The sequence below is a fragment of the Scyliorhinus torazame genome, chromosome 7 (genome assembly GCF_047496885.1).
Source record: "Scyliorhinus torazame isolate Kashiwa2021f chromosome 7, sScyTor2.1, whole genome shotgun sequence".
NCBI lineage: Eukaryota > Metazoa > Chordata > Chondrichthyes > Carcharhiniformes > Scyliorhinidae > Scyliorhinus > Scyliorhinus torazame.
This window is the reverse complement of record NC_092713.1, coordinates 96,241,553-96,266,757: the sequence shown is the minus strand read 5'-3', so window position 1 is coordinate 96,266,757 and position 25,205 is coordinate 96,241,553. Positions and strand designations below refer to the sequence as shown.

Below are 25,205 nucleotides of genomic sequence, written 5' to 3'. Positions count from 1 at the left end.
GCACGGCCGGCGTGGATCGGCGCATGCATGCCACAGCCGGCGCGGGTCCGCGCATGCGCGTGGGTTGCCATCTCCGCGCCAGCCCCGCAACATGGCGGAGCCCTTTAGGGGCCCGGCGCGGATGAACATAGGACCCCCCCACGGAATTAGTGCGCCTGCCGATCGGTAGCCCCCTATCGCGGGCCTGGCCACCATGGAGGCCCCCCCCCCCGGAGTCGGATCTTCCCTCCTCCCCACCAGGACGGCCCCTGCAGCCAGAACGCTGAGGTCTCACCGGATAGGACCACATGCGAACGATAACGGTGGGACTAGGCTGAACTCGATGGCCATTCGGCCCGTCAAGCACGGAGCGTGGCCCCCAACGGGCACCGTGGCGACCACGGCGGCGCCATTGACACCGATTCTCCGGCGACCGGAGTATCGGCGGCCCGGCTTCAGAGTGGTGTTTCGGGATTCTCCGACCCAGCACGGGATCAGAGAATCCCTCCTGTAGTGTTCCAGAAAGTTCTCTTGCACACACAGCAAGAATTTCTCCCTTTCCATGCCACACACTCTACCCTTCTCCCAGTCTACCTTAGGGTAATGGCAATCCCCAACTATCACAACCCTACTTGTCCTGCAGATTTCCATAATCTGCATAAAAATGCTCTCTTAAGGGCAGCACGGTGGCATAGTGGTTAGCACTGAAGTCTCAATGCGCTGAGGTCCCATGTTCGATTCCGGCTCTGGGTCACTGTCCATGTGGCATTCTCCCCGTGTTTGTGTGGGGTTTCGCCCCCACAATACAAAGATGTGCAAGGTAGGTGGATTGAACACGCTAAATTGCCCCTTAATTGTAAAAAATGAATTGGGTACTCTAAATAAAAAAAATAAAAATGCTTTCTTCCATTTCTTTCTATTTGGAGGTCGATAATAAATACCCAACAAGGTAATTACTCCCTTCCTGCTTCTCACCTCCAACCATATAGATTCTCATTGAGTAACTGCATCTCATTTAAGGGCTATGATACTACCTTTAACCAAGACTTTTGCACCGCCTCCGTTTTTACCCACCCTGCTTCTACTAAAAACCTTATGGACGGGATTCGCCTTTGGAAATCGGGAAATGCGACTGGCGGAGAATCGGTTCCGACGCCAAAATCACGGCAGGCGCCGATTTGACACCAAATCGCAACTCTCCATCACCTCGACAGCAGTGTCAATGCGTTCCGGAATGCACTTACAATAATCACCATTTGCATATCATTAGCTAGCCCGACTCATTATTCTCCGGGCCTCCGTGATTCTCCGCCTCCAATGGGCCGAGTTCCCGATGGCGCGGTTCACTTGTGCTTTTAAAAATTGTGAAACTGGCATGGTGGTTGCTGAAGGAGAGAGAGAGGACGTAGGACATGGAGAAGAGCAATGCGGGTTGCCGGGCCGAAAACTGGCTGTCCTGGCTGGGGTGGGGGTGGCCCTTCCAGGGCCGGGGGAGCGGTGGAACGGGGGAAACAGGCCGAGTGGCCGGGTGACCCACCACGGGACTGGGGCAGTGTCCAGGCATGCACCGCCATTACCACAGCCTGCAAGGCAGCCACCTTGCTGCGCACCCCACTAACCGCCCACCCTGACCACTGGTTCTGCAGAGTGACACCGAACATATGGGCCCCCCCACTCCCGCATCCCGCCACCACTTCCACCCAGCAACCACCCGTCGGCGGCCCACCAAGGGCAACACCCACTGTAGCCCCTACGGAGGCCAGGGTGCCTACCCCTGACAGGAGCACTGCCAGCCAACAGTACCCCTGGCACAGGGTTGGTCCCACTATGTCGGCCACCGACGGGGCCAGGGATGCGTGATGGGGGAAGGGTCTGGTTGGGCACTGGGGGTTGCACCATGCTAATATGTTTGCCTTTCACCCCATGAACACAATAGATATTGGAATTCAACCAGAGTGGTGGCCTTCCAGAGTTGTAGCAGTCCCCCTCCTGGCTTCTCCCGCTCCCGGCAGTTGTGCGCAGCCTTCTCTTCAGGAGATTGGGGGAACAGAAAACAACAGTGTTAGACAGTCTGTCGTATGCAGCCCAGGGGGTAGGTGGCTGGTGGCCTCAGTGGTCAGGGTGGCCGGTGGGGAGGTTCGGCCGTCCTCCTGGTGGTGGTGGTGGGGGTCGGGGGGGGGGGGTTGGGGTTGGGTTATGGGTGTGTGGGATGTGGGTTACTGCCAGGGGTACAGTGCTGCCTATTCACCCAGGCCACCCTGAGGGGGTTGTGCAGTTTTTTTCTCGCACTGATGGCCCATCCGGATGGTGTTGCCCAGGGCGCTCACGGCCTCTGCTACCTGTGCCCAGGCACAGCGAATGGCAGCAGCTGGCAGCCTCCTTCCCTAGCCGGGGTACAATGTTATCTATCGCTCCTCCAAAGCTTCCAAGGTCTCCAGCTCGGCATCTGTAAACCTCAGGGCTGCTCCCTCGCTGCCATCTTATTGGCTGGGATGGTGTGTGTGTGGAGTGAAGTGTGTATATGCAGCTGCAGCTTGTCAACCTTTGAGTGTCAAGCGCAAAACCAGAGAATCTGACACCGTTTCCCATTAGAATCGATTATGTTCCATGTGGCGCTGGTGCTTAGCCCCTTAATAGTAGCAGAATCGGTCCAGGTGTGGGGCCAGTTTTTCTGTCGTGAAAGTCTACAAATTCTGCATTGGCGTCAACACTTTGGCCTGGATTCTCCGATTCTGCGGCTTACTCCGCAGAATCTGTCTCGTCTTACGACAAAAACGTTGGCCTCGCCCCCGCACTAATTCTTCACCTGGTGGGGGGCTAGCAGCCGCGTCGCATAAAGCCCCCGGCTTCACCTGCAGATACAGCCGCAGAATGGCCGGGTCTGTGGCCGCACACAGTGGCCAGCCACGCGCAGACCTGGCCTGCCAAAAACTGCCCCCCCATAACCCTCCTTGCCACCCCGGACCACCCCCCACCAGTCCCCCTGCCCCTGCTGAAGCCCCCGTGCCAGCGGAACAGCTCCCCCCCCGACTGTGGCGGCGCTGGATACAGTCTGCTGCTGCCATGCAAGGTCCCCAAAAGTTCTGAGGACATGCGCTCCAGGCCGTCGGGGACTCGGCCCATCGGGAGCAGAGCATCGGGGGAGGGCGCCAGGTGACGTCCTGAGGCTGTCCTGATGGCGTGCGTCTTACTCCTCGAGGGGGCAAAGAATCGTAAAAACCGCGCCGCCCCCGATTCCAGCCTAAAAATGGATTCTCCGGCCGTTGGCGATCAGAGAATCTAGTCCATAGTCTCAGAAACAGAAATCCCGCCCTATAAACCTGAATGTTAAGTATCCAGTCCTGTTCTGGCTTGAACAATGTTTCTGGCAATGCTAGCGTCAAATCGCCCGAGAGCAATTTAGTTTCCAGTTCCCCATTTTTGTTCACTATACTCCATGCATTTACATACATACAATTTAACCCTGCCCTGACCTCTTTCTTGCTCTCTGGGAGGCGACCATTTCCTTGTTCACTGCCAACACTCTAGCCTCCCCCCACTTCCTTTTCCCTATTCCCCTTCTCTCTTTTGCCCTCACTGATACTTCTAATAATACTAAGCCCATTAGTCAACCCACCCCCCTACCTTACAAGTTTAAATCCACCCGCACTACACCATACTAACTTCACTTATTAATTTACTATTCTCTATACTAGTGCCTTCTGTCCCGTCCAGTATTTTGTGCATCCTGTTATTCCTCTCTAATATTTCCTCTTGGATCCAAAAATAACATTGAAAAAACGATTTAAAATTAATTAATTAACTAGGTAGAGGAGTAACTAAACATGAGGGCAGAGATTAGTATTTATCATTTAATTTTACAGTAAAAATCTAGTGCCAGGGACCATATAGTTAATTGTAACTTAATCTAATAACAATTTAAGTATTTATTTTAAATTAACTAGTGCTTAAATGTCACTCAGCAGGCTGCAGTCCTCTAACTGTGAGATGTCGGAGATCCGTGACCCTTCCAGTGTTCCGATCGACTGCATCTGCAGCAAGTGTAACCAATGGCAGCTCCTCACAGACCGTGTGGTTTGGTTGGAGCAGCATTTGGATGCACTTAGCAGCATGCAGGTGGCGGAAAGCGTCATAGATAGGAGTTATAGAGACGTGACCATACGCAAGGTGCAGGCAGACAGATGGGTGACCGCTAGAAAGGGCAGGTAGTCAGTGCAGGAAACCCCTGTGGCTGTCCCCCTCTCTAACAGGTATACCGTTTTAAATACTATTGGGGGGGATAGCCTATCAGGGGAAAACAACAGCAGCTAGAACATTGGCACCACATCTGGCTCTGTTGCTCAGCAGTGAAGGGCAAAGTGCAGGAGAGCGAGAGTTATAGGAGACTCTTTAGTAAGGGACACAGATAGGCGCTTCTGTGCACGTGAAAGAGACTCCAGGATGGTATGCTGCCTCCCTGGTGCCAGGGTCAAGGATGTCTCGGAACAAACACAGAACATCCTGAAGGGGGAGGGTGAACAGCCAGATGTCATAGCACACATAGGTACTAACGGCATAGGCATGAAGAGCGATGAGGTCCTGAGAAGGAGTTCAGGGATTAAGACAGTAAACTAAAAATCAGGACCTCTAGGGTTGTAATATCAGGATTACCCTCTGTGCCACATGCCAGTGAGGCTAGAAATAGGAGGATAGTGCAGATTTCTGTACCATTGGGATCTCTTCCGGGGCAGGTGGGACCTGTACAAGAAGGACGGCTTGCATCTAAACTGGAGGGGCACCAATATCCTGGCTGGGCGATTTGCTAGTGTCACTCGGAAGGATTTAAACTAATATGGCAGGGGGGGTGGGAACCAGAGCATTAGCTTAGGAGGTGTAATAACTGAATGGGGAGTAGAGAACAAAAATAAGAATAACATCACCCTCAGGCAGAGCAAAAAAGGTGACAAATATGAGAAGGGAGGTGGTCAATGGAGGACTGAGGGTGTTGCACCTAAATGCGCACAGCATACGAACAAGGTAAATGAGCACATTGAAATTGGCCGGTACGATGTTGTGGGCCTCACAGAGACGTGGCTGCAAGAGGATAAGGGCTGGGATCTAAATATCCAAGGATATGTGTCCTAATGAAAGGACAGGCAGATGGGAAAAGGGGGCTGGGTTGCATTGTTAGTAAGGAATGAAGTTAAATCGATGTCAAGGAGTGATATAGGATCAGAAGGCATAGAATCTCTGTGGGTAGAGTTGAGGAATCGCAAAGGTAAAAAAACCCTAAGTGGTAATGAGCAGGAGATATCCTTGCCCATATTTGATCAAATGCCATATGACTTCATGGGGTCAGAATAGACCCAGGGCAGCTCCCACCTGACTGCATATCATGCTGCCACTTCTGGTGGTATGGTTGTGTCAGTGGGACAGGATGGTGATGCCGGGATATTGCCTGTATGGTATAATTCGATGAGTATGGTTATGTCAGATATGACTAATCTGTGGGACAGTGTTCCCAGATGTTACTCAGGAGGACTATAGAGGGTAGACAGGACTGGGTTTGCCATTGTCATTTTCGGTGCCTTGTGTGGTACGTACTGTTTCATTCCTTTTGGGGGGTTTTCTAACAGTTTTGAGGGCATTTAAGACCCCAACATTGCTATGGGTCTGGAGTCACATTGGTAAGGACCTCAGGTAACCATCCCTCAAGGAATTTGGTGAACCAGTTGAGTTTCTACAACAATTGACAATGGTTTCATGATCATATTACAAGCTTTTTAATTCCAAATTTATTGGACGGGATTCTCCGGTCGCCGACGCCAAAATCGCGTTCGGCGATCGGCAGGGGAATTAACTTTTGCGCTGAAATCTGGGGCGGTGCAGCTTTCGCGATGCTCCGCCCCCTCCAAAGCGGCGTACTCTAGGAGTATGGCGCACACCGTATCGAAGGCCTCACGATGTTGCCTGGCGGCATAGGTCTCTCATGCTGTTATTTGTTGGGAACTCGGTGTGGCGGCTGTGGACTCAGTGCAACAAAGCCACAGTCGGGGGAGGGCCGATCCATAGGCAGGGGGGACTTTGGCAGGGGCTGGGGGCACTGTTGGGGGGTGGTCCGGGGGTCGCGAACTGACCAAAGGGGAGACACTATTTGGCAGGCTGTGTCCGTGCACGGCCGCCGCCATGTTGCACGGCACGGCCGCTGCAGGCCGCCGCCGTGTGCATGCGCGGCCACGGACCCGACAATTCTCCAGCCATATCGGCAGCTAGAGCCGGGTGCTCTACGCTGCCTGCCTGCTAGCCCCCAGCCAAACGGAGGAACGGTGGCCAATTTGCACCAAATCTTCGGTGGTAAAACGTCACCGTTGCCACGCCGGCATCAAGCCATAGCCTGAGAACCGGAGAATCCAGCCCATTATCTGAATTTAAATTTCACCAGCTGGCACGGTGGGATTCAAACCCATGTTCCCAGAGCATTAGCCTAAACTTCTGGATTGCTAGTCAGGTGACAATATCACTACCCAACCACCTCTCCCTATTATGAACAGCCAGAGGAATATTTTGTTTGATTTGATCAACCGATCATTGAAACGTATGGGGCGGGATTCTCTCAGCCCTGGGCCTGGCCGGAGAATTCCAGCGACCGGGCCACGCCGCCCCGACGCCGCCACGCGATTCTCCACAGAGCGGAGAATTGGCGCTATTGGCGTCACCGTGTTTGCCGCGGTGCCGGTCGCGGGCCGCTCTGCGTGGCCGGTCTGCCTATTCTTGGGCCGGGATGGGCCAAGCGTCCGTCGTGGAAATGCTGAGCCCTGCTGGAACCGTCCGCACCTGCTCTCAGCCGGCGGCATCTCTGGCTGGGGGGCTCATTTCCTACGTGTCGGCCCCTGTAGTCCTGCGCCATGTTGCGTCGGGGCCGGCATGTTGAAGGACGCCACTGCTCATGTGCACGTTCTGCGCATGCGCGGATCCCGCGTCGCCCAGTTCGTGCCGGGATCAGCAGCTGGAGTGGCATGAACTGCTCCAGCGCCATGCTGGCCCCCTATAGGGGCCAGAATTAGTCCTGGGAACAGCCCATTCACGCAGTCGTAAAATGCGACGGCGGCGTGGACACTCTGCCGCGGGATGAGAGAATCCCGCCCATGGGCTATGCACCTGGCATCACTGTGGCACTGAAATTCATACAGGGCCTGACTCAATTGTCTGATAGGCAGAACATCATTTTGGACTGACGACAGCATCCTATTAGTGAAAAAGGCACTCACGTCGCCATTAAATCATGTCTATGTAAAACACTGGGCGCGACTCTCCACTCCCACGTCGAGGTTCACAACGGCGCGGACCGGCCCTGATCCCGACCGATTCAGGGCCTGAAAAAGGGCTAAGATCGGGGCCGCGAGAACCTCGGGCGGGCCTTCCGCGAAGGCCGCGCGTCACCGTGCGACGCCCGAATGACCCTGCGCTGCGTCATAAATTGCGCGAACCGCACACAGAGGACCCGGAGGAGAATTGAGGAGATGGCTGAGCCCCGAAGAGCCGTACTGAGGTTCCGGGATACGGACCTGGACACCCTGGTGGATGAGGTGGAGTGGAGAAGGGACACCCTCTGCCCAAGGCGTGGGCATCGCCAGCCATCCAGCGTGGTGAGGCGCGGCTGGCGGGAGGTGGGCACTGCAGTCAGTGCTGTGGGGCAGAACCCCCGGACGGGGGAGCAATGCCGCAAGAAGCTGCATGACCTCACCCGGGCTGCCAGGGTAAGTGCCATGAGGGTGCCCCCAGGCCCCCCCCCCCCCACCCCCAGCACGGGGGGGGAGAGGGGTTGGGGTTGGGGGGGGGCGGGGCGGGGGCGTTGGGAGTGTTGGACAAGACAGCACATAACCAGCGGGAGCGCATGAGAACCGGAGGGGGTTCTCCGGTCCTGCACCCCCTAACCATTCACGAGCAGAGGGCCCTGGACCTCGCTGGGGGATCCGCCACCCGGGAGATCGCGCCATGCCAGGTCGGAGGCGCAGGAGCAAGTGAGAGAACCCTGCATGTCCTCTCCACCCCCATCCCGTCATCGCCCCCCTCACACTCTGGCCACTGCACCCCAGATCCCATCCCTCCCTCACACTCTGGCCAATGCACGCCAGATCCCATCCCCCCTCACACTCTGGCCACTGCACCCCCGATCCCATTCCCCCTCACACTCTGGCCACTGCACCCCCGATCCCCTCCCCCCCCACACTCTGGCCACTGCACCCCAGATCCCATCCCCCCTCACACTCTGGCCACTGCACCCCAGATCCCATCCCTCCCTCACACTCTGGCCAATGTACGCCAGATCCCATCCCCCCTCACACTCTGGCCACTGCACCCCCGATCCCATCCCCCCTCACACTCTGGCCACTGCACCCCCGATCCCATCCCTCCCTCACACTCTGGCCACTGCACCCCAGATCCCATCCCCCCTCACATTCTGGCCACTGCACCCCAGATCCCATCCCTCCCTCACACTCTGGCCACTGCGCCCTAGATCCCATCCCCCCCTCACACTCTGGCCACTGCACCCAGATCCCACCCCCCCTCACACTGTGCACCCACCACCACCATACACCCGGGCCACCGTGTCTAACGAACCCCGAATCTTTTATGTTCCCCAGGGCCATCGTCCGAACCTTCAGGGACGTCTCGCCCAGGAAGCAGCGCAATGCCACCCACCGCAACGGCACCCAGGGACGCACGCCAGAGGTTGACAGTTGGTCGGACAGGAGGGCAGACCTCACAGTCTGGGACACAGGACCGGGACGCTGAGATCTCCGGGACAGACATTAGTCAGGGGCACAGGGTGGACAGTAATGCCGAAGCGCACATCACTGCCACACACCCGCTGGATCGAACTGGAGGTCAAGACGACATGGCCCGCATGGAGCTTGCGCCGGGCCATGAGGGGGAACAATACACACCAGACTTCTTGATGGATGATGACCTCGAGCTTGCGGCACTGCTGTCTCCCACACCGTTCACCATCACAGAGACACTCACCTCGGTTGGGCAGATAGGTGATGAGGCTCCCGGGTCACGGTCTGGTGCGCATCCCACAGCCGAGCCGGTACAGCAGGTGGAGTTTGGAGCAGCCGAGGGGCTGGACGGTCAGAGGGCAGCCCAGGCCCAGCAACCAGCTGCCACCCAGACGGTTCCCGGGTTCCTGGATGACATGTGGCATCCGCGGATGGACGATACCATCCACACTCTCCCTCCCCCCCCCACCTGCACACTCTCCCCCCCCCCCCCCACCTGCACACTCTCCCTCATCCCCCCCCCACCTGCACACTCTCCCCCCCACCTGCACACTCTCCCTCCCCCCCTCCCACCTGCACACTCTCCCGCACCCCCCCCCCTTTGGCCGCAGCCTTCTCAGGGAAGCCGACACGGTCTCCGGGCGCTGCGCTACAGTCCGCTCACCTCCTCCCTGCTCAGCGTCAGCCAGTATGACTGGCTGACGACTTTAAATAGCAGGTGTGAACGGCGACGGTGTGAACTGGGGTCACGCCGTCGGGAATTCGGCCCATCCGGGCCTGAGAATAGCAGGGGTGCCGGAGAATCGCCGTTTTGGGTGTCTCGGGCGATTCTCCGGCCTTCGGCCCGCGAAACTCGACCGGGCCATTCCCGCCGCTTGGGAGAATCGCGGGAGGGCGTCGGACCAGCGTTGCGGGAAATTTTGGCGGCCCAGGCAATTCTCCCAACCGGCGTGGGAGTGGAGAATCGCGCCCACTGTTTTTGATAAAGCTATGCAAATGTCTCTTCCTCTGCAGAAGAAAATTACAAGTTCCCGTTCATTGCAAGTTCCAAATATTGTAAAAAAAATAATAATTTGGGGTATTTATATGACCGTCCTCTTCTAAAATAAGAAATAAACATTGTGCCTTCGTCACTTTTTCGTGTCAGACAAGATTATGACATTTTAATGAACTTTTCTTTCAGTGATAATGCTGGACCGCCTGTCTCCTACAGACATTATAGCCGCTCAGACATCAGTCCCTACAGAGATTACAAAGAACGATACAGCACCGGAATAGGCCCTTCAGCCCTCCAAGGCTGTACCAGTCATGATACTATTCACCTTATTATTGGCACCATTCCAGATGTGGAGTAGGTGGCTGAATCAGGATAGTAAATAGATTAACTGGAAGGAAATTCTGTCATCTCAGATGAGACATAGATTGAAAGAACACACAGGTCCTTGTTTTGAGATTGTCGGAAGGGAAATGAATTGGAGGCATCAATATCCAAAGATTTTTTTGACAGCAGTGTTGTACTGGATCTCCACTGAAAGAAGGATGGATTTAGTTGCAAGTTGCTCAGTTAACAACAGTTTCAGTCATCAAGCTTTTTATACAGAAACTAGAACTTCATCAGCTAAAATTATTTTTCTGGTATGGCACCAATCCTACAGAGAATTGAACCAGATAAAATCTAGGTAACAAAAGTCAACCAATATACAATCAAGTGGGACAGTAGTATTGCTGTCGAGAGATAGGATAGTACATCACAAGATCCCAGGCAAAGTGATGATGAATTGCAATATAACAATATTTTCCTGCACATATTATATCATGTGCTGTGGAATAAAAACAGAAAATGCAGGCAGCATAGGTCAATCAGTATCTGTGAAAGGATCAAGCAACATATATTGAACTTTTGAGGGTGCATGGGGTGGGTGGATGTGCGGGGGTGGGGGGGGGGGCGGTGATTGGTGTACAAATGGGAGAGAAATCCATGTCAGATTACCTGCACAGCATGTTTCCACCTCCATGGGATTCTGTAACAGGAGTGGTGATGACAGGATTGGGTACATGATCGTTTTCTTAATTAATGGAATTCTCCTGACACCAACTGGAGTTTCTAGCCAGCATACAAGGTACCGATCATAACACTATGCTGTTCATGAAATGGAGGTGGCCGCTCGGTATCCCAGCAATGCCTCCTATAATTCCCAACCACCCTTCACCATCACTCCCCAGCTACGGCTGACAGAGGACCACAGCCATGGCTATAGGCCGTCCAATGGAAGGGCCATTGGCCCTCATATGATGGTCAAGCATATGGTCACATTTTAATTTGACACATTCAAAAGTCTTCAGACGGTGACATTCAGTCCCCCACCTACATCAGCAGAGCCCTCCTGTGCGGAAAAGCCTCTTGGAGCTGATTCATTTAAATTAACATAAATTGGGGGCTCAAGTCTGGGATTTATACTGCATGAGAAAAGGGTGCTGATTGGTTGTCAAGTTGGCTCTGATTGGTCGAGACATTGCCAATGTGAATGCACCAGGGAGCTACTTTCCCTCATTCTTTTGTTTATATTAAAAAGGTGCAATGTCTGGAAATATTCCTTTTGCCTACAGAGGATGGGTCCCTGCAAATGAATATGGGGCTTATAGCGAGTATAACTGAGCTACATTGCCATCCGACTGATAGTCTTAAGTTGGTTGTTAGTGTAATTTTTAGTACACTCAGAATTGTTCTCCAAGTGCTGCCCAATTGCAGAATCACATCTAACTTATGTTTTGATTTTGTAAGCATGGGTTGGTTGAGTACAGTCAGTGCTCTGTTGCAAACAGCTGAAGGGATGTGCTGTTTGATACAATCCGCCAGTCATTGGGGTGGACTGCCTAGATGTCTGGCATCGCACCAGCAGTGAAATTCATGTACCGTGTTACTCATTTGTGTGGTAAGCAAAATGTCTATTTGTTTTAACAGCAGATTCTGTAATTGGAAAACACCATTAACTTTGTCACTGCACAGTAGCAGCATGAAATGGCTCAAATCTGAGCAATATTTTACCCTTCCAGGGTAATTTGAGGTACACTGGGCATTTTTCAAGTCTGAAAGTGCTGGACTTAGGCCGATTTGTGAGTATGCAGTGAGCACTAAAATTGTGTCAGTTGAAGTTCATAACTTGAATGAATACAGATTCATAACATTGTAGCAGGTCTAGATTACCATGATATAATGACGCAGTGCAAATGTCAACGGCTTCCTTGAGAGACATACAATGTCAAATGAGCACAAAGACACAACATTGCTGTCACTATGCAGGTCCTGTATAGTCTTCATGAAAGTGAAGGAATCTTACACCATAAATGGGAAATACTCACTCAGGACTGGCTGTATCAACTCACTCAACCATTTGACCAATTCTTGTTGTGCAGTACCACTCACAGATAAGATTGGGCAAGATAATGGGATATCAATTTTGTGTGTTTTTGGCAGTCCATACAAAAAACAAAGAACAAAAAAAAGTACAGCACAGGAACAGGCCCTTCGGCCCTCCAGGCCTGTGCCAATCATGATGCAGTGAGCAGTGCTCTGATTGAGGTAGCTATTATCCAGAATGATAGCTTTGATGCACCCCGTGCTTGCACGGTGAACAAATGTCTCGGGCTATATTTACTGAAAACAAAGCCTTCTGCCCTTACTCGGTCCATATCTCTCTATTTCCTCCCTATCCATGTACCCATCCAGATGCCTCTTAAATGTGACTAATGTGCCTGCTTCTACCACATCCTCTGGCAGCGTATTGCCTGCACATCTCCTTAAACTTTCCCCTCTCACCTTGAACCTGTGCAAGCTTTGACACTTCCACCTTGGAAAATGCCTCTGACGATCCACCTTGTCTATGCCTCTCATAATTTTGTAAACCTCTATGAGGTCTCCCTTCAGCTTCTGTCTTTCCAGTGAAAACAATCCCAGTTTATTCAACCTCTCCTCATAGCCAACACCCTCGAGACCAGGCAACATCCTGGTGAACCTTCTTTGCACTCTCTCCAAGGTTTCCACGTCCTTCCAATAATGTGATGACCAGAACTGCACGCAATACTCCAAATGTGGCCTAACCAAGGTTTTATATAGCTGCAACCTGATTTCCCAACTCCTGTACTCAATGCCCCAGCTGATGAAGGCAAGCATGCCATATGCCTTCTTAATCACCTTGGCCACCTGTGTTGCCACTTATAGGGAACTGTAGACCTGCATGCCCAGATTCCTCTGTATGTTAATGTTCCTCAGGGTAGTGCCATTTACAGTATAATTCATGTTTAGATTTGATCCTCCAAAATGCATCACCTCGCATTTGTCCGGATTAAACTCCATCTGCCATTTCTTTGCCCAAGTCTCCAACCTATCTATATCCTGTTGTATCCATGCCAATCCTCGGCACGATCAGCCACTCTGCCAATCTTCGTGTCATCCGCAAACTTACTAATCAGACCACCCACATTTTCCTCCAGATCATTTTATATACTACAACCAATAGAGGTCCCAGCACCGATCCCTGCGGAACACCAATGGCTACAGATCTCTGTTCTGAAAAACACCCTTCCACCACTACTCTCTGTCTTCTATAACCAAACCAGTTCTGTATCCATCTCGCCAACCCACCCCGAATCCCGTGTGATTTTAGTTTTTATACCAATCTGCCATGTGGGACCTTGTCAGATGCCTTACTGAAATCCATATAAAATACATCCACAGCCCTTCCCTCATCAATTTTCTTTGTCACCTCTTCAAAAAACTCAATGAAGTTGGTGAGACATGACCTTCCCCCGTACAAAACCATGCTTCCTGTCACTAACTAGTCCATTTTTCTCCACATGTGCATATATCCTATCCCTCAGTGTCTTCTACAAAAGCTTCCTCACCAATGTCAGGCTCACCGGTCTATAATTTTCTGGATTATCCCTGCTTCCTTTCTTAAACAAGGGAATAACATTGGCTATTCTACAGTCCTCTGGAACCTCGCCTGTGGTCAAAGAGGATGTGAAGATATCTGTTAAGGCCCCAGGTATTCCTCCCCTTGCCTCCCGCAATAACCTGGGATAAATCCCAACCGGCCCCAGGGACTTGTCTACCTTAATGCAACTCCGCCTCCTTTGATATATTCATCTTCTCAAGATTGTTCACACACCTATCCCTGACCTCAACATCCATCAAGTCTTTCTCCCTGGTGAATACTGATACAAAGTACTCATTACGGATTTCACCCACTTCTTGTGGTTCCATGCATAACTTCCCTCCATTGTTCTTGAGTGGGCCTACTCTTTCTCTTGCTACACTCTTACTCCTGATATATGCATAAAAAGGCTTCGGATTCTCCTTGACTATGTTTGCTAAAGGCATTTCATGGCCCCTTTTCGCCCTCCTTATTCCACATTTAAGTTCCTTCCTACTTTCACTGTACTCCTCAAGGTCTTCATCAGATTTCAGATGCCTAGACCTATCGTATACTTCCTTGTTCCTTTTGACAAAGCTTACAATTTCCCTTTGCATCCATGGTTCCCAAATCCTGCCATTTCTATTCTTCATTTTTGTAGGGATATGCCTGTCCTGCATCTCAACCAGCTGGCCTTTAAAAGCCCCCCACATGTCAGATGTGGATTTGCCTTCAAATAGCCGCTCCCAATCCACATTCCCCTGTTCCGGTCTAATTTGGATTTAATTAGCACTTGCCCAATTAAGCACCCTCACCCATGGGCCATTCTTCAAAACCTTATGGAATTAAGGTTGCTAAGCCCAAAATGCTCCCCCACTGAAACATCAATCACCTGGTCTGACTCATTCCCAATACCAAATCTAGTATGGCCCCCTCCCTGGTTGGATTGTCAACATACTGTGTCAAAAAACCCTCCTGGATACACCTAACAAGTTGCTGTCTATCCGAGCCCCTGGCTGTAATGGATTCCCAGTCAATATGGGGAAAGTTAAAGTCACCCATCACAACTACCCTGCTTTTTTCACAGCTTTTCAGTATCTGACTACACAATACCTCCTCAGTCTCCTGCGGGCTGTTGGGAGGTCTATAGTACACTCCCAACAGTGTGATTTCACCCTTCTTTTTCCTGAGCTCCACCCATAATGCCTCACTACAAGATCCCTCCAATGTGCCCTCCCTCAACACAGCTGTGATCTGCTCCCTAATCAGCAATGCAACTCCCCCACCTTTTTTGTTTCCCCTTCTGTCCCGTCTAAAACAATGATATTCCAGCATGTTAAACTGCCAGTCCTGTCCCTCCTTTAACCATGTCTCCATAATTGAAATTACATCATAGTTCCAGGCAATAATCCAGGCTCTCAGTTCATCTGCCTTACCTGTTATACTTCTTGCATTGAAGCAAACACACTCCAGACCTACAGTCCCGCTGAGCCCTGCGGCTTCCCTCTGCCTGCTCTTACTCTGCGCTATGTTTATCACCGTCTCACTTTTTCCCCAGTCTCTATACTTGCTGACCGGCTGTTCCGATTCCCACCCCCCACTCCCACACTCGTTTCAACCCTCCCGAACAGCACTAGCAATATGTTGATGTAGTGAATCATGAGGATGAATCCTGTCATATACACCCCAAGGCAGTTTGTTACTCTTATACTTGTCCAATAAATATTTTATGTTTGAACAAGGCTGTCCAACCATGCTTGGAGGCAGGTCCGGTGGATATGAATTTGGGTCCATCATTGAGAATTGTGTGCATTTTGTCAATATAGCCATGGTTTTGAAGGATGATGATTCCAGTCCCTTTATCCTGTTTGCAAATCCACAGAATCCCTACAGTGCAGACGGAGGCCATTCAGCCCATCAAGTCTGAACTGGCCCTCTGAAAAAGCACCCTGCCTCGGCCCACACTCCTGTCTTATCCTCATATCCCCATAACCCCACCTAACCTGCACATCTTTGGACAGTGGGAAGAAACCAGAGCACTCAGAGGAAACCCATGCAGACACTCATACAGTCACCCAAGGCCAGAATCGAACCCAGGTCGCTGGCGTGTGAGACAGCAGTGCGAATCACTCCATTCCCATTGAGTCTTCTGGATATGGTTACCACCAGCAATGCACACCTCGACAACAGTCTCAATAACCCAGAATTCCAGAGATTCCTGCATCCAATTTCTTCAAATATTTCCTGAGCTACAGAGAGATTGATTTCTACTCCCTATCATTTCCTACATGTAGCGCAACAATTACTCGCTCAAATCGAGAAGAGATTAAATCAATCGAGGCTTTATTAAGCAAGACTTGTTCCCCAGCAGCTCAGTTACAGACTGCGGCTGCTGGGAGAACTCGAGCTCTTATACTCCGTCTTCAGGGCGGAGCCTGCTGGCGGCAGATCCAACCAGGACCCGGGACCTGTCAGCCAATAGCCTCTCGGCTTCACAGGTACCGTACTACCCCCAATACATACCACCACATTCACCCCTTGTTAAAAAAGGACCCAGCGGGGTGGTGGTTCGCATGGTGGTAGGGGTTTACAAGGCTGGTCCTGGAACAAATTTCGAACAGTGGCTATGCATTTAGCCCAACAGTTAACTATGTACAGGTTGTCAGAATTATTTACAAGTTTTTTTTTGTGTCACGCGGATTCCACGAGTCGAGCGGGTGCCCTGGTCGTCCTTGTCGATCGCCTCAGCCCCGGTGGTGGTGCAGGTGCTGGCTCGGGCACTGTCGTCTCTGGTAGCGTTGCGTTGTTGTACCCTGTTTCTTTACTCCTGGGCGGGCATGGGAGAAGGACCGATCCACCCAGGGAGCGGTCGTGGGGTGCGCCGGTGGCGGGGGGGGGGTGGTGATCGGTGTTGGGAGTGTGTGTGTGTTTCCGGCGGGCGCCAGGTTCCGTAGGGAGACCGTGTCCTGTCGGCCGTCGGTGTACGCCACGTAGGCGTACTGAGGGTTTGCGTGGAGAAGGTGAACCCTCTCGACCAACAGGTCCGATTTGTGCGCCCGCACATGTTTTCGGAGCAAGATGGGTCCTGGGGCTGCCAGCCAGGTTGGCAGCGACGTTCCGGAGGAGGACTTCCTAGGGAAGACAAGGAGGCGCTCGTGAGGCGTTTGGTTAGTGGTGGTACACAGCAGCGACCGGATGGAGTGGAGGGCATCCGGGAGGACTTCCTGCCACCGGGAAACTGGGAGATTTCTGGACCGTAGGGCCGGTAGGACGGTCTTCCAGACCGTACAGTGCTCCCTCTCTACCTGACCGTTCCCCCGGGGGTTGTAGCTGGTCGTCCAGCTCGAGGCAATGCCCTTGCTGAGCAGGAACTGACGCAGCTCGTCGCTCATGAAGGAGGACCCCCTGTCGCTATGGATGTACGCGGGGAAACCGAACAGTGTAAAGATGGTGCCGAGGGCTTTAATGACTGTGGCCGCTGTCATGTCGGGGCAGGAGATGGCGAAGGGGAAACGGGAGTACTCTTCCACCACGTTCAGGAAGTATACGTTGCGGTCGGTGGAGGGGAGGGGGCCTTTGAAATCGAAAACTGAGGCGTTCAAAGGGACGGGAAGCCTTTATCAGGTGCGCTCGGTATCTGGCCTGAAAAAGTGCGGTTTGCACTCTGCGCAGATTTGGCAGTTCCTGGTGGCTGTACGGACCTCCTCAACAGAGTAGTGGACGTTGCGGGACTTCACGAAATAAATGGTAGAATCGAGTGACCCCCGGGTGGCAGAGGTCCTCGTGGAGGGCTTGGAGGCGGTCTCCTTGTGCGTTGGCACATGTGCCGCGGGATAGGGCATCGGACGGCTCATTCAGCTTTCCGGGACGATACAAGATCTCATAGTTATAGGTGGAGAGCTCAATCCTCCACCTCAAGATCTTGTCATTCTTGATTTTGTCCCGCTGTGCATTATCGAACATAAAGGCTACCGACCGTTGGTCAGTGAGGAGAGTGAATCTCCTGCCGACCAGGTAATGCCTCCAATGTCGCACAGCTTCCACTATGGCTTTGGCTTCCTTTTCCACTGAGGAGTGGGGGATTTCTGAGGCGTGGAGGGTCCGGGAGAAAAAGGCCACGGGTCTGCCCGCTTGGTTGAGAGTGGCCGCCAGAGCTACATCGGATGCGTCGCTCTCGACTTGGAAGGGGAGGGACTCGTCGATGGCGCGCATCGTGGCCTTTGCGATATCCGCTTTGATGCGGCTGAAGGCCTGGCGGGCCTCTGTCGACAGGGGGAAGGTAGTGGACGGGATTAACGGGCGGGCCTTGTCTGCGTACTGGGGAACCCACTGGGCGTAATACGAAAAGAAGCCCAGGCAGCGTTTCAGGGCTTTGGAGCAGTGGGGGAGGGGAAATTCCATAAGGAATACGTTCAGGGTCGGGGCCTATCACTCCATTGCGCACTACGCATCCCAGGATGGCCAGACGGTTGGTGCTAAAAACGCATTTTTCCTCGTTATAGGTGAGGTTCAGGGCATTAGCGGTTTGGAGGAATTTGCGGAGGTTGGCGTCGTGGTCCTGCTGGTCATGGCCGCAGATGGTTACATTGTCGAGGTATGGGAACGTGGCCCGCAACCTGTGCTGATGAACCATTCGGTCCATCTCCCATTGGAAGACCGAGACTCCATTCGTGATGCCGAACGGGACCCTTAAGAAGTGGTAGAGCCGCCCGTCTGCCTCGAAGGCCGTGTACTTGCGGTCACTCGGGCGAATGGGGAGCTGGTGGTATGCGGACTTGAGGTCCACGGTGGAAAAGACCTTGTACTGTGCAATCCGATTGATGTCGGATATGCGGGGGAGAGGGTACGCATCGAGCTGCATGTACCTATTGATGGTCTGACTATAGTCTCCGACCATCCTCTGCTTCTCCCCGGTCTTCACAACTACCACCTGGGCTCTCCTGGGACTATTGCTGGCCTGGATTATGCCTTCCTTCAGCAGCCGCTGGACTTCAGACCGGATAAATGTTCGGTCCTGGGCACTGTACCGTGTGCTCCTCGTGGCGACGGGTTTGCAATCCGGGGTGAGATTCGCAAACAAGGAAGGCGGTTCAACCTTGAGGGTCGCGAGGCTGCAGATAGTGAGTGGGGGTATTGGGCCGCCGAATTGGAACGTAAGGCTCTGGAGGTTACACTGGAAATCTAACCCCAAAGAGTGGGAGCGCATTCTTAAACTCCCTCCCTTGCACCGTTAGGTTTGCAATGCAGAACCCTTTGATCTCTATGGAATGGGATCCCGCTGCCAGAAAAACCTTTTGCGTACTCGGACGAATAGAGCGAAAACAGCGTCTTACCATATCCGGGTGGATGAAACTTTCCGTGCTCCCAGAGTCGATTAAGCATGGCGTCTCGTACCTGTTGACCAGCACCATTGTCGTTGCCGTTTGGAGCGTCCGGGGCCACGATTGGTCCAGGGTCACCGAAGCCAGTCTTGGTTGCTGCACCGTGGTGTTTTCTTCTGACCCCATGGAGCAGTCTATGCTGGGGTCCTTGGCTATCAGCCAAGATGGCGGCGTCTATGGATCGCACGCGGTCGGGGGTGGCCAAAATGGCCGCCCCCATGGATCGCACGTGGCCGGGGGGTCACAAGATGGCGGCGCCCATCCTCCCCGCGTGGTGTCCGGGGCCCAAAATGGCAGCGCCCGCGGGCCGCACATGGAGCACTGAGGGGGTTGAGTTTGCTGTCCCCATTCTCCCCCAGAGATTGCGGCGACTCCCCGGGACTGGCACACCGCTGCGTAATGCCCCTTTTTGCCGCAGCCTTTACAAGTAGCTCAGTGGGCCGGGCAGCGCTGCCGGGGGTGTTTCGCCTGCCCGCAAAAATAGCAGCGGGGCCCACCGGGATGGTCTGGTGCTCTAGCAGCGCAGGCTTGCGGGGGGGGGCTGCCGGGGAGACGGTCGCAACGGGGGTCCACGGAGCCCAAGGGTCTGCCGCACGGTCGGGGCCGTAGGCGCGGGCATTTTGTGAGGCCACGTCGAGGGAGGCCGCAAGGGCCCGTGCCTCTGTGAGTCCTAATGAGTCTCTCTCTAACAGTCTTTGGCGAATTTGAGAAGAAGTCATACCTGCCACAAAAGCATCCCTGATTAGGAGCTCCGTGTGCTCGTTTGCGCTCACCGACGGGCAGTTGCAGTTCCTTCCCAAAATCAAGAGCGTGTTGTAGAACTCGTCGAGCGATTCTCCGGGGATTTGCCGTCTCGTCGCGAGTTGGTGGAGTGCGTAGACCTGGTTTATGGGCCGAATGTAGACTACTTTCAGCATGGCGAGCGCCGTCGGGAAATCCTCCCCGTCTTCGATGAGCGTGTAGATCTCCGGGCTCACCCTGGAATGCAGGACCTGCATTTTCTGATCTTCCGTGGTCCGGCCGGGGGCCGTTCGAAGGTAACCTTCAAAGCATGCTAGCCAGTGTTTAAACACGGCCTCCGAGTTTGCTGCATGGGGGCTGATTCGCAGACACTCCGGGGCGATCCGGTGCTCCATAGTCTTTTAAGCTTGCTTAATAAATTGTAGCGCAACAATTACTCACTCAAGTCGAGAAGAGATTAAATCAATCGAGGCTTTGTTAAGCAAGACTTGTTCCCCAGCAGCTCAGTTACAGAATGCGGCTGCTGGGAGAACTCAAGCTCTTATACTCCACCTTCAGGGCTGAGCCTGCAGGCGGCAGATCCAACCAGGACCCGGGACCTGTCAGCCAATAGCCTCTCGGCTTCACAGGTACCGTACTATCCCTAATACATACCACCACACTACATAACTGAGAAGACCTGTTCATGGGAGACTTCCAATTCTCTTCTGTTTCTCTGCATGAGTATTTCCCCCATTGTGTGAACGTCTGTGCAAGGTGCTAAAACTGCAGCACAAAGCCTCAATGAGTTTTTATCCCTTCTCAAGTCTCATCTGTGGTAACCTGAAGTGACATGGGCATATCTCCAAACTGAGATGTTTATCAGGAATTCACCATTTCCTTTCAGAACTATCTGCTTTACATTTGAGCTGAAGGGACATTTTAAAACAATCATCTGGTAAATTTCAACATTCATGACATTTTAGTCATCCTTTGCTGATTTCTACAATTTCCCCAATCTTGTGAACTACCACTAAATCTTTGCAACTTTGTATGCCTTTTCGTTCAATCTAATACTAACCTTAACTTCCTTAGCTAGCCAAGGATAGTGCTTCCTTCTCATGGAGTCTTTTTTCTCAATGAAATATATATTTGTAAACATAATGAAATATTTCCTTAAATGTCTGCCACTGCTTCCCCATCATCCTAACTTGTAACCTATTTTCCCAGTCCACTTTATCCAACACTGTTCTCATACCTTTGTGATTACCTTTATACAAGTTCAGGGTTAGGGGTGGAACACTTGTTTTTCCTGATAAATATTAATAACCTGGGCCTTCGTGTTCAGGGCACAAATTCAAAATTCAAGTACACGATTAATTCCTGCCCTTCTTGACCCGGAGTTGCAAACAGTTGAAAGTAACTTTCATTTTTAAAATACTCGCAGTCTTCAGCTACCCAATAAGTACAGTCACCAAGTTCATACGTTTAAACACAATTAATGTTTTATTATTAACAGTAATTATAATTAAATAGGCAACAAATACAGCTAGTTAACTATTATCTAATCTCTCACCCCCCCCCCTTTTAACTCACCCCACCCTCTATACATGCACACACACAGACAAACAAACACAGAGGGGAACAAGGGGTATAAAAATTAATGATGAAAGTAAAAGGATAAAAGTCTTTGTTTCAGATGGGCGCCTTCTTCAGTCTAGGTTTTCAGATGGATGTTATCTTTTCTTTCAGCTTGTAATGGTCCAACACGGTAGCACAGTGGTTAGCACATTTGCTTCACAGCTCCAGGGTACCAGGTTCGATTCCTGGCTTGGGTCACTGTCTGTATGGAGTCTGCACATTCTGCCCTTGTCTGCGTGGGTTTCCTCTGGGTGCTCCGGTTTCCTCCCACAGTCCAAAGATGTGCAGGTTAGGTGGATTGGCCATGCTAAATTGCCCTTAGAGTTGAAAGAAAAAGGTGCCAAATTTCCCCTATGAATTTCCCCTCTGTATTTGTCTGTCTTGTGTGAGTAGAGAGTGGGGTGAGTAAAAAAAAGGGGGGTTAGGAATTAGAAAATAGTGAATCAGTTGCATTTGCTGCGTAATGAATTATAGTTCTTGCTATTAATAAAAGTTAATTGTGTTAAATTTACAAACCTGGCGACTGTAGTTATTGGGCAGCCATAGACCAAAGACTTCAGATATTTTCTAAGAATTAAAAGTTAATTTAAATTCTGATGCGACTCTGGGTCAAGTGGGACTGGAATTGACTGTGCACTAGCCCAAGGTGTCGTAACAGCGCCATTAATCACCTTTTTTTATCTCAGCGTAATCCTTGGACACCCCATCTGATAGGGAAGTATAAACTCACTGTATCCAACCCATCAATTTATTTTGCATGGGCAATGTCCACTTTTCTTTTGGCCACTCTATTTGGGTTGATATTTTCTCAAATGTCATGAAAAGTGCCTCTATTCCTTTCCTTCAAATTTTGGTAGGACCTGTGTAACCTTAATCATATCCTGACTGGGTTTTGTTCCAGGGTTAAGAAGCAAAAGTGATGTGGGGAAAAACATTTCATGCATTGTGTGGTTAGGATCTGGAATGCACTGCATGTGTGATGGAGGCAGGTTCAAGTGCAGAATTCAATTTCTAAAAGGGATAAATATGCAAGATTACAGGGAGAAGGCAGTTGGGGTATGATGCAAAATACATTTCTCAATTGTAGAGTCGGTGGGGTCAAGAGGAGTCAAGTGACTTCATGTTGCCCAGTAACTATTCTGTGACCTTCATACCGAGAATATATTGCCCATGTGCGAGAATTAATTGTGATTTTACAGTATATTATTGACTACTTAACTGGATTAGTTACTTGTGGGAGGAAAATCCACTCCAGGGTTTCTATTTGCTTTTGGCTAGGTTCAGAAAGTTTTTTTGGCCTTTCACGTGAAACAAAGTAACTCGTTTAGCCAAACCTTGTACAACTACAAACGCATAAGAGAAATACTTTATTTGGCTCTCGGTGAGAAGAGGGAACTCCCTTGCGTGAGCTTTTCTGAGGAGTGCATTATATTAAATTGTGGAAAGTCCGTCACGCAACAAGTGCCCAGCAAAAATCAAGCTGACTCGAAATGCGTTTTCCTACCGCTGTTACACCTCTTACAGTTATATATCGAAGTGAAACTGACATACTTCCTTCCAGGAGTAATTACAACACAACGAAAATTGCTGGTCATAGTTTCAATCGGAAAGTAAACAGCGTTCTGATTAATTTGAGGTTGTAAATGTGACGTCTTATTTGGGAAATCATTGCCCTGAGCAAAACAAGCAATATGCGAATCTCGTAGTGTCACTTATTCTTGGCTGCCCCGCGCACATTCAGAAGATTTTGGTTGATAAATTACTGACAACTGAACCTGATGACAGCGAACACGGCAATAGCCGCATCATATCGCCTTCAGTAACCAAAGTGAGAGAGAGCCAGAGGCGCATGATGAAGGAACATTGTGGTCTGACTTTGGGTTGCTCAAGTCATACAGATATGGACACTGTGCAGGAGTTGAGTCCTGATTACATGCCTATGCGCTTGTTTACAGAAGAATCCTACCAAAAGTTAGCCATGGAGACTCTGGAAGAATTAGATTGGTGTTTGGATCAACTGGAAACAATACAGACTTACCGGTCAGTCAGCGAGATGGCTTCCAACAAGGTAAGATATTAATCATTTCTATGTGTTAATGGATGATAATTTTTTTAAATGTTAAATCTCTAAATTGCAATCAGTTCTCGATTGTAAAATGTCGCTAAAACTCTTTGGTATGTTATGGCGTTTTGGGTTTATCGTTTGCTTGTGTTGCACTCTAGGTGATGCTTAATTTTGGTAAACGCCTGATAAAGATTTTATTTAAATATCTTAATGGGAAACTAAAATCAAATCAAGAAAATGCGACATACCTATTTGCTGGACATTTGCTCCTAAATATTTTTTCAATATTACCAGTTTTACTTTTCATTATTAATACTTCAATTATTTAATGCTCTTATCAAATAATACTTTAGGAATATATAAGGGGACATGATTATATATCGCAGAATAATTTTGATTCATTAACTGTGCTCACACTTATGTATAAATTTTGAATAATAATTTATCGTACAGGGAAAACTACACTTGATTTTTTTAAATTATTTCATGGGATGCAAGATTTTTTTTGGCCAAACCAAACCATTTGTTGCCCATTATCAATTGCTTCTCAAATGCTTTCTTGAACGGCTGCAGTCCATCTGGTATAGGTACACCCATAGTTTTGTGAGGAAGGGAGTTGCAGGATTTTGATCCAGCAGCAATGAAGGAACGCTGATATATTTCCATGTCAGGATGGTGTATGGCTTGGAGGGGAACTTACAGGTGGTGGTGTCCCCATATGTCTGCTACCTTTGTCCTTTTAGGTGGTAGAGATCATGGGTTTGGAAGATTCCATTGATGAGCCTTGGCAAGTTGTTGCAGCGCATCTTGCATAGGGGACACACTGCTGCCACAGTGCATCAGTTTTAGGGGCAGTGATTGTTTAAGCAGGTGTGTGGGCTGCCAATCAAGCGGGCTGCTGTTATTGTACATGTGTTGAGCTTCTTGCTTTATATTGGCAACAGCTTAAAAATCTTTGTGTATTCACTAGCTGGGCAACATCAGTTATTATTGTGTTTTGCAAAAAGTATTTTTGGAGAATTTGCACAGAATGACTATTGGATTCTGATCTGACATATTTCGCTCAAGTTAGAATTGTGCAAAAAAATGCCTCATCCACAAAGTCTGAAAACCATGCCTATTTAACCAATATGATGTTTTTAAAAATTCAATGCAAATTATCCTGTGGCTGTCTGAGCAAACCTTTTGAATTAGAAAGTAGGAGCGAGATTGAGACTACTGAAACTCATTTCATATAGCACTATTATAATCAGAAAATGGAGGACCCTTTCATTTCAATCACTGTGGACTGAATTCAAATCCATGACTCAGATTATAAAAGAGCAGATTTAACTAAATGCTCCATTCTGCGTTTTTCAGACCTGAAGTATGATTTTATGTTTGAGTCGTGGGGCATCATTCTCCGACCCCCCAGAGGGTCGGAGAATGGCCGTTGGCCGCCGTGAATCCCGCCCCCGCCGGTTGCCGAAATCTCCGAAGGGAGAAAAGTCGGCGGGGCGTTAATGGCGCCGCTGCCGTGGAGAATGTCACGGGTCTGCGCAAGGCAGCCGATTTTCGGCCTGCCGATATTCTCCCTTCCGGATGGGCCGAAGTCCCGTCGACGTGATGACCGTTCACGTCGACGTGAATCAAACCTCCTTTTCATCGGCGTGACCCGGTGCTCCAGGCTCACGCCGACCAGCGTGGAGGTGAGTGACGGCCTGGGGGGTTGGCTCTGGGCAGGCGATGGCGTGGCCGCAGTCTG

The 25,205-nt window shown here is 50.8% G+C and overlaps 1 protein-coding gene across 4 annotated transcripts in view; it reads left to right on the top strand.

Annotated features, from left to right (window-relative positions):
* pde4ba (phosphodiesterase 4B, cAMP-specific a) overlaps positions 1 to 25,205 on the top strand; it is a 1,458,049-nt gene that overhangs the window by 1,328,312 nt on the left and 104,532 nt on the right. For all 4 annotated transcript variants that reach the window (XM_072511114.1, XM_072511113.1, XM_072511116.1 and 1 more), the window contains one exon: positions 23,352 to 23,464. In XM_072511114.1, the coding sequence (XP_072367215.1) occupies positions 23,352 to 23,464 (113 nt within the window). The remainder of the gene's footprint in view (positions 1 to 23,351; positions 23,465 to 25,205) is intronic.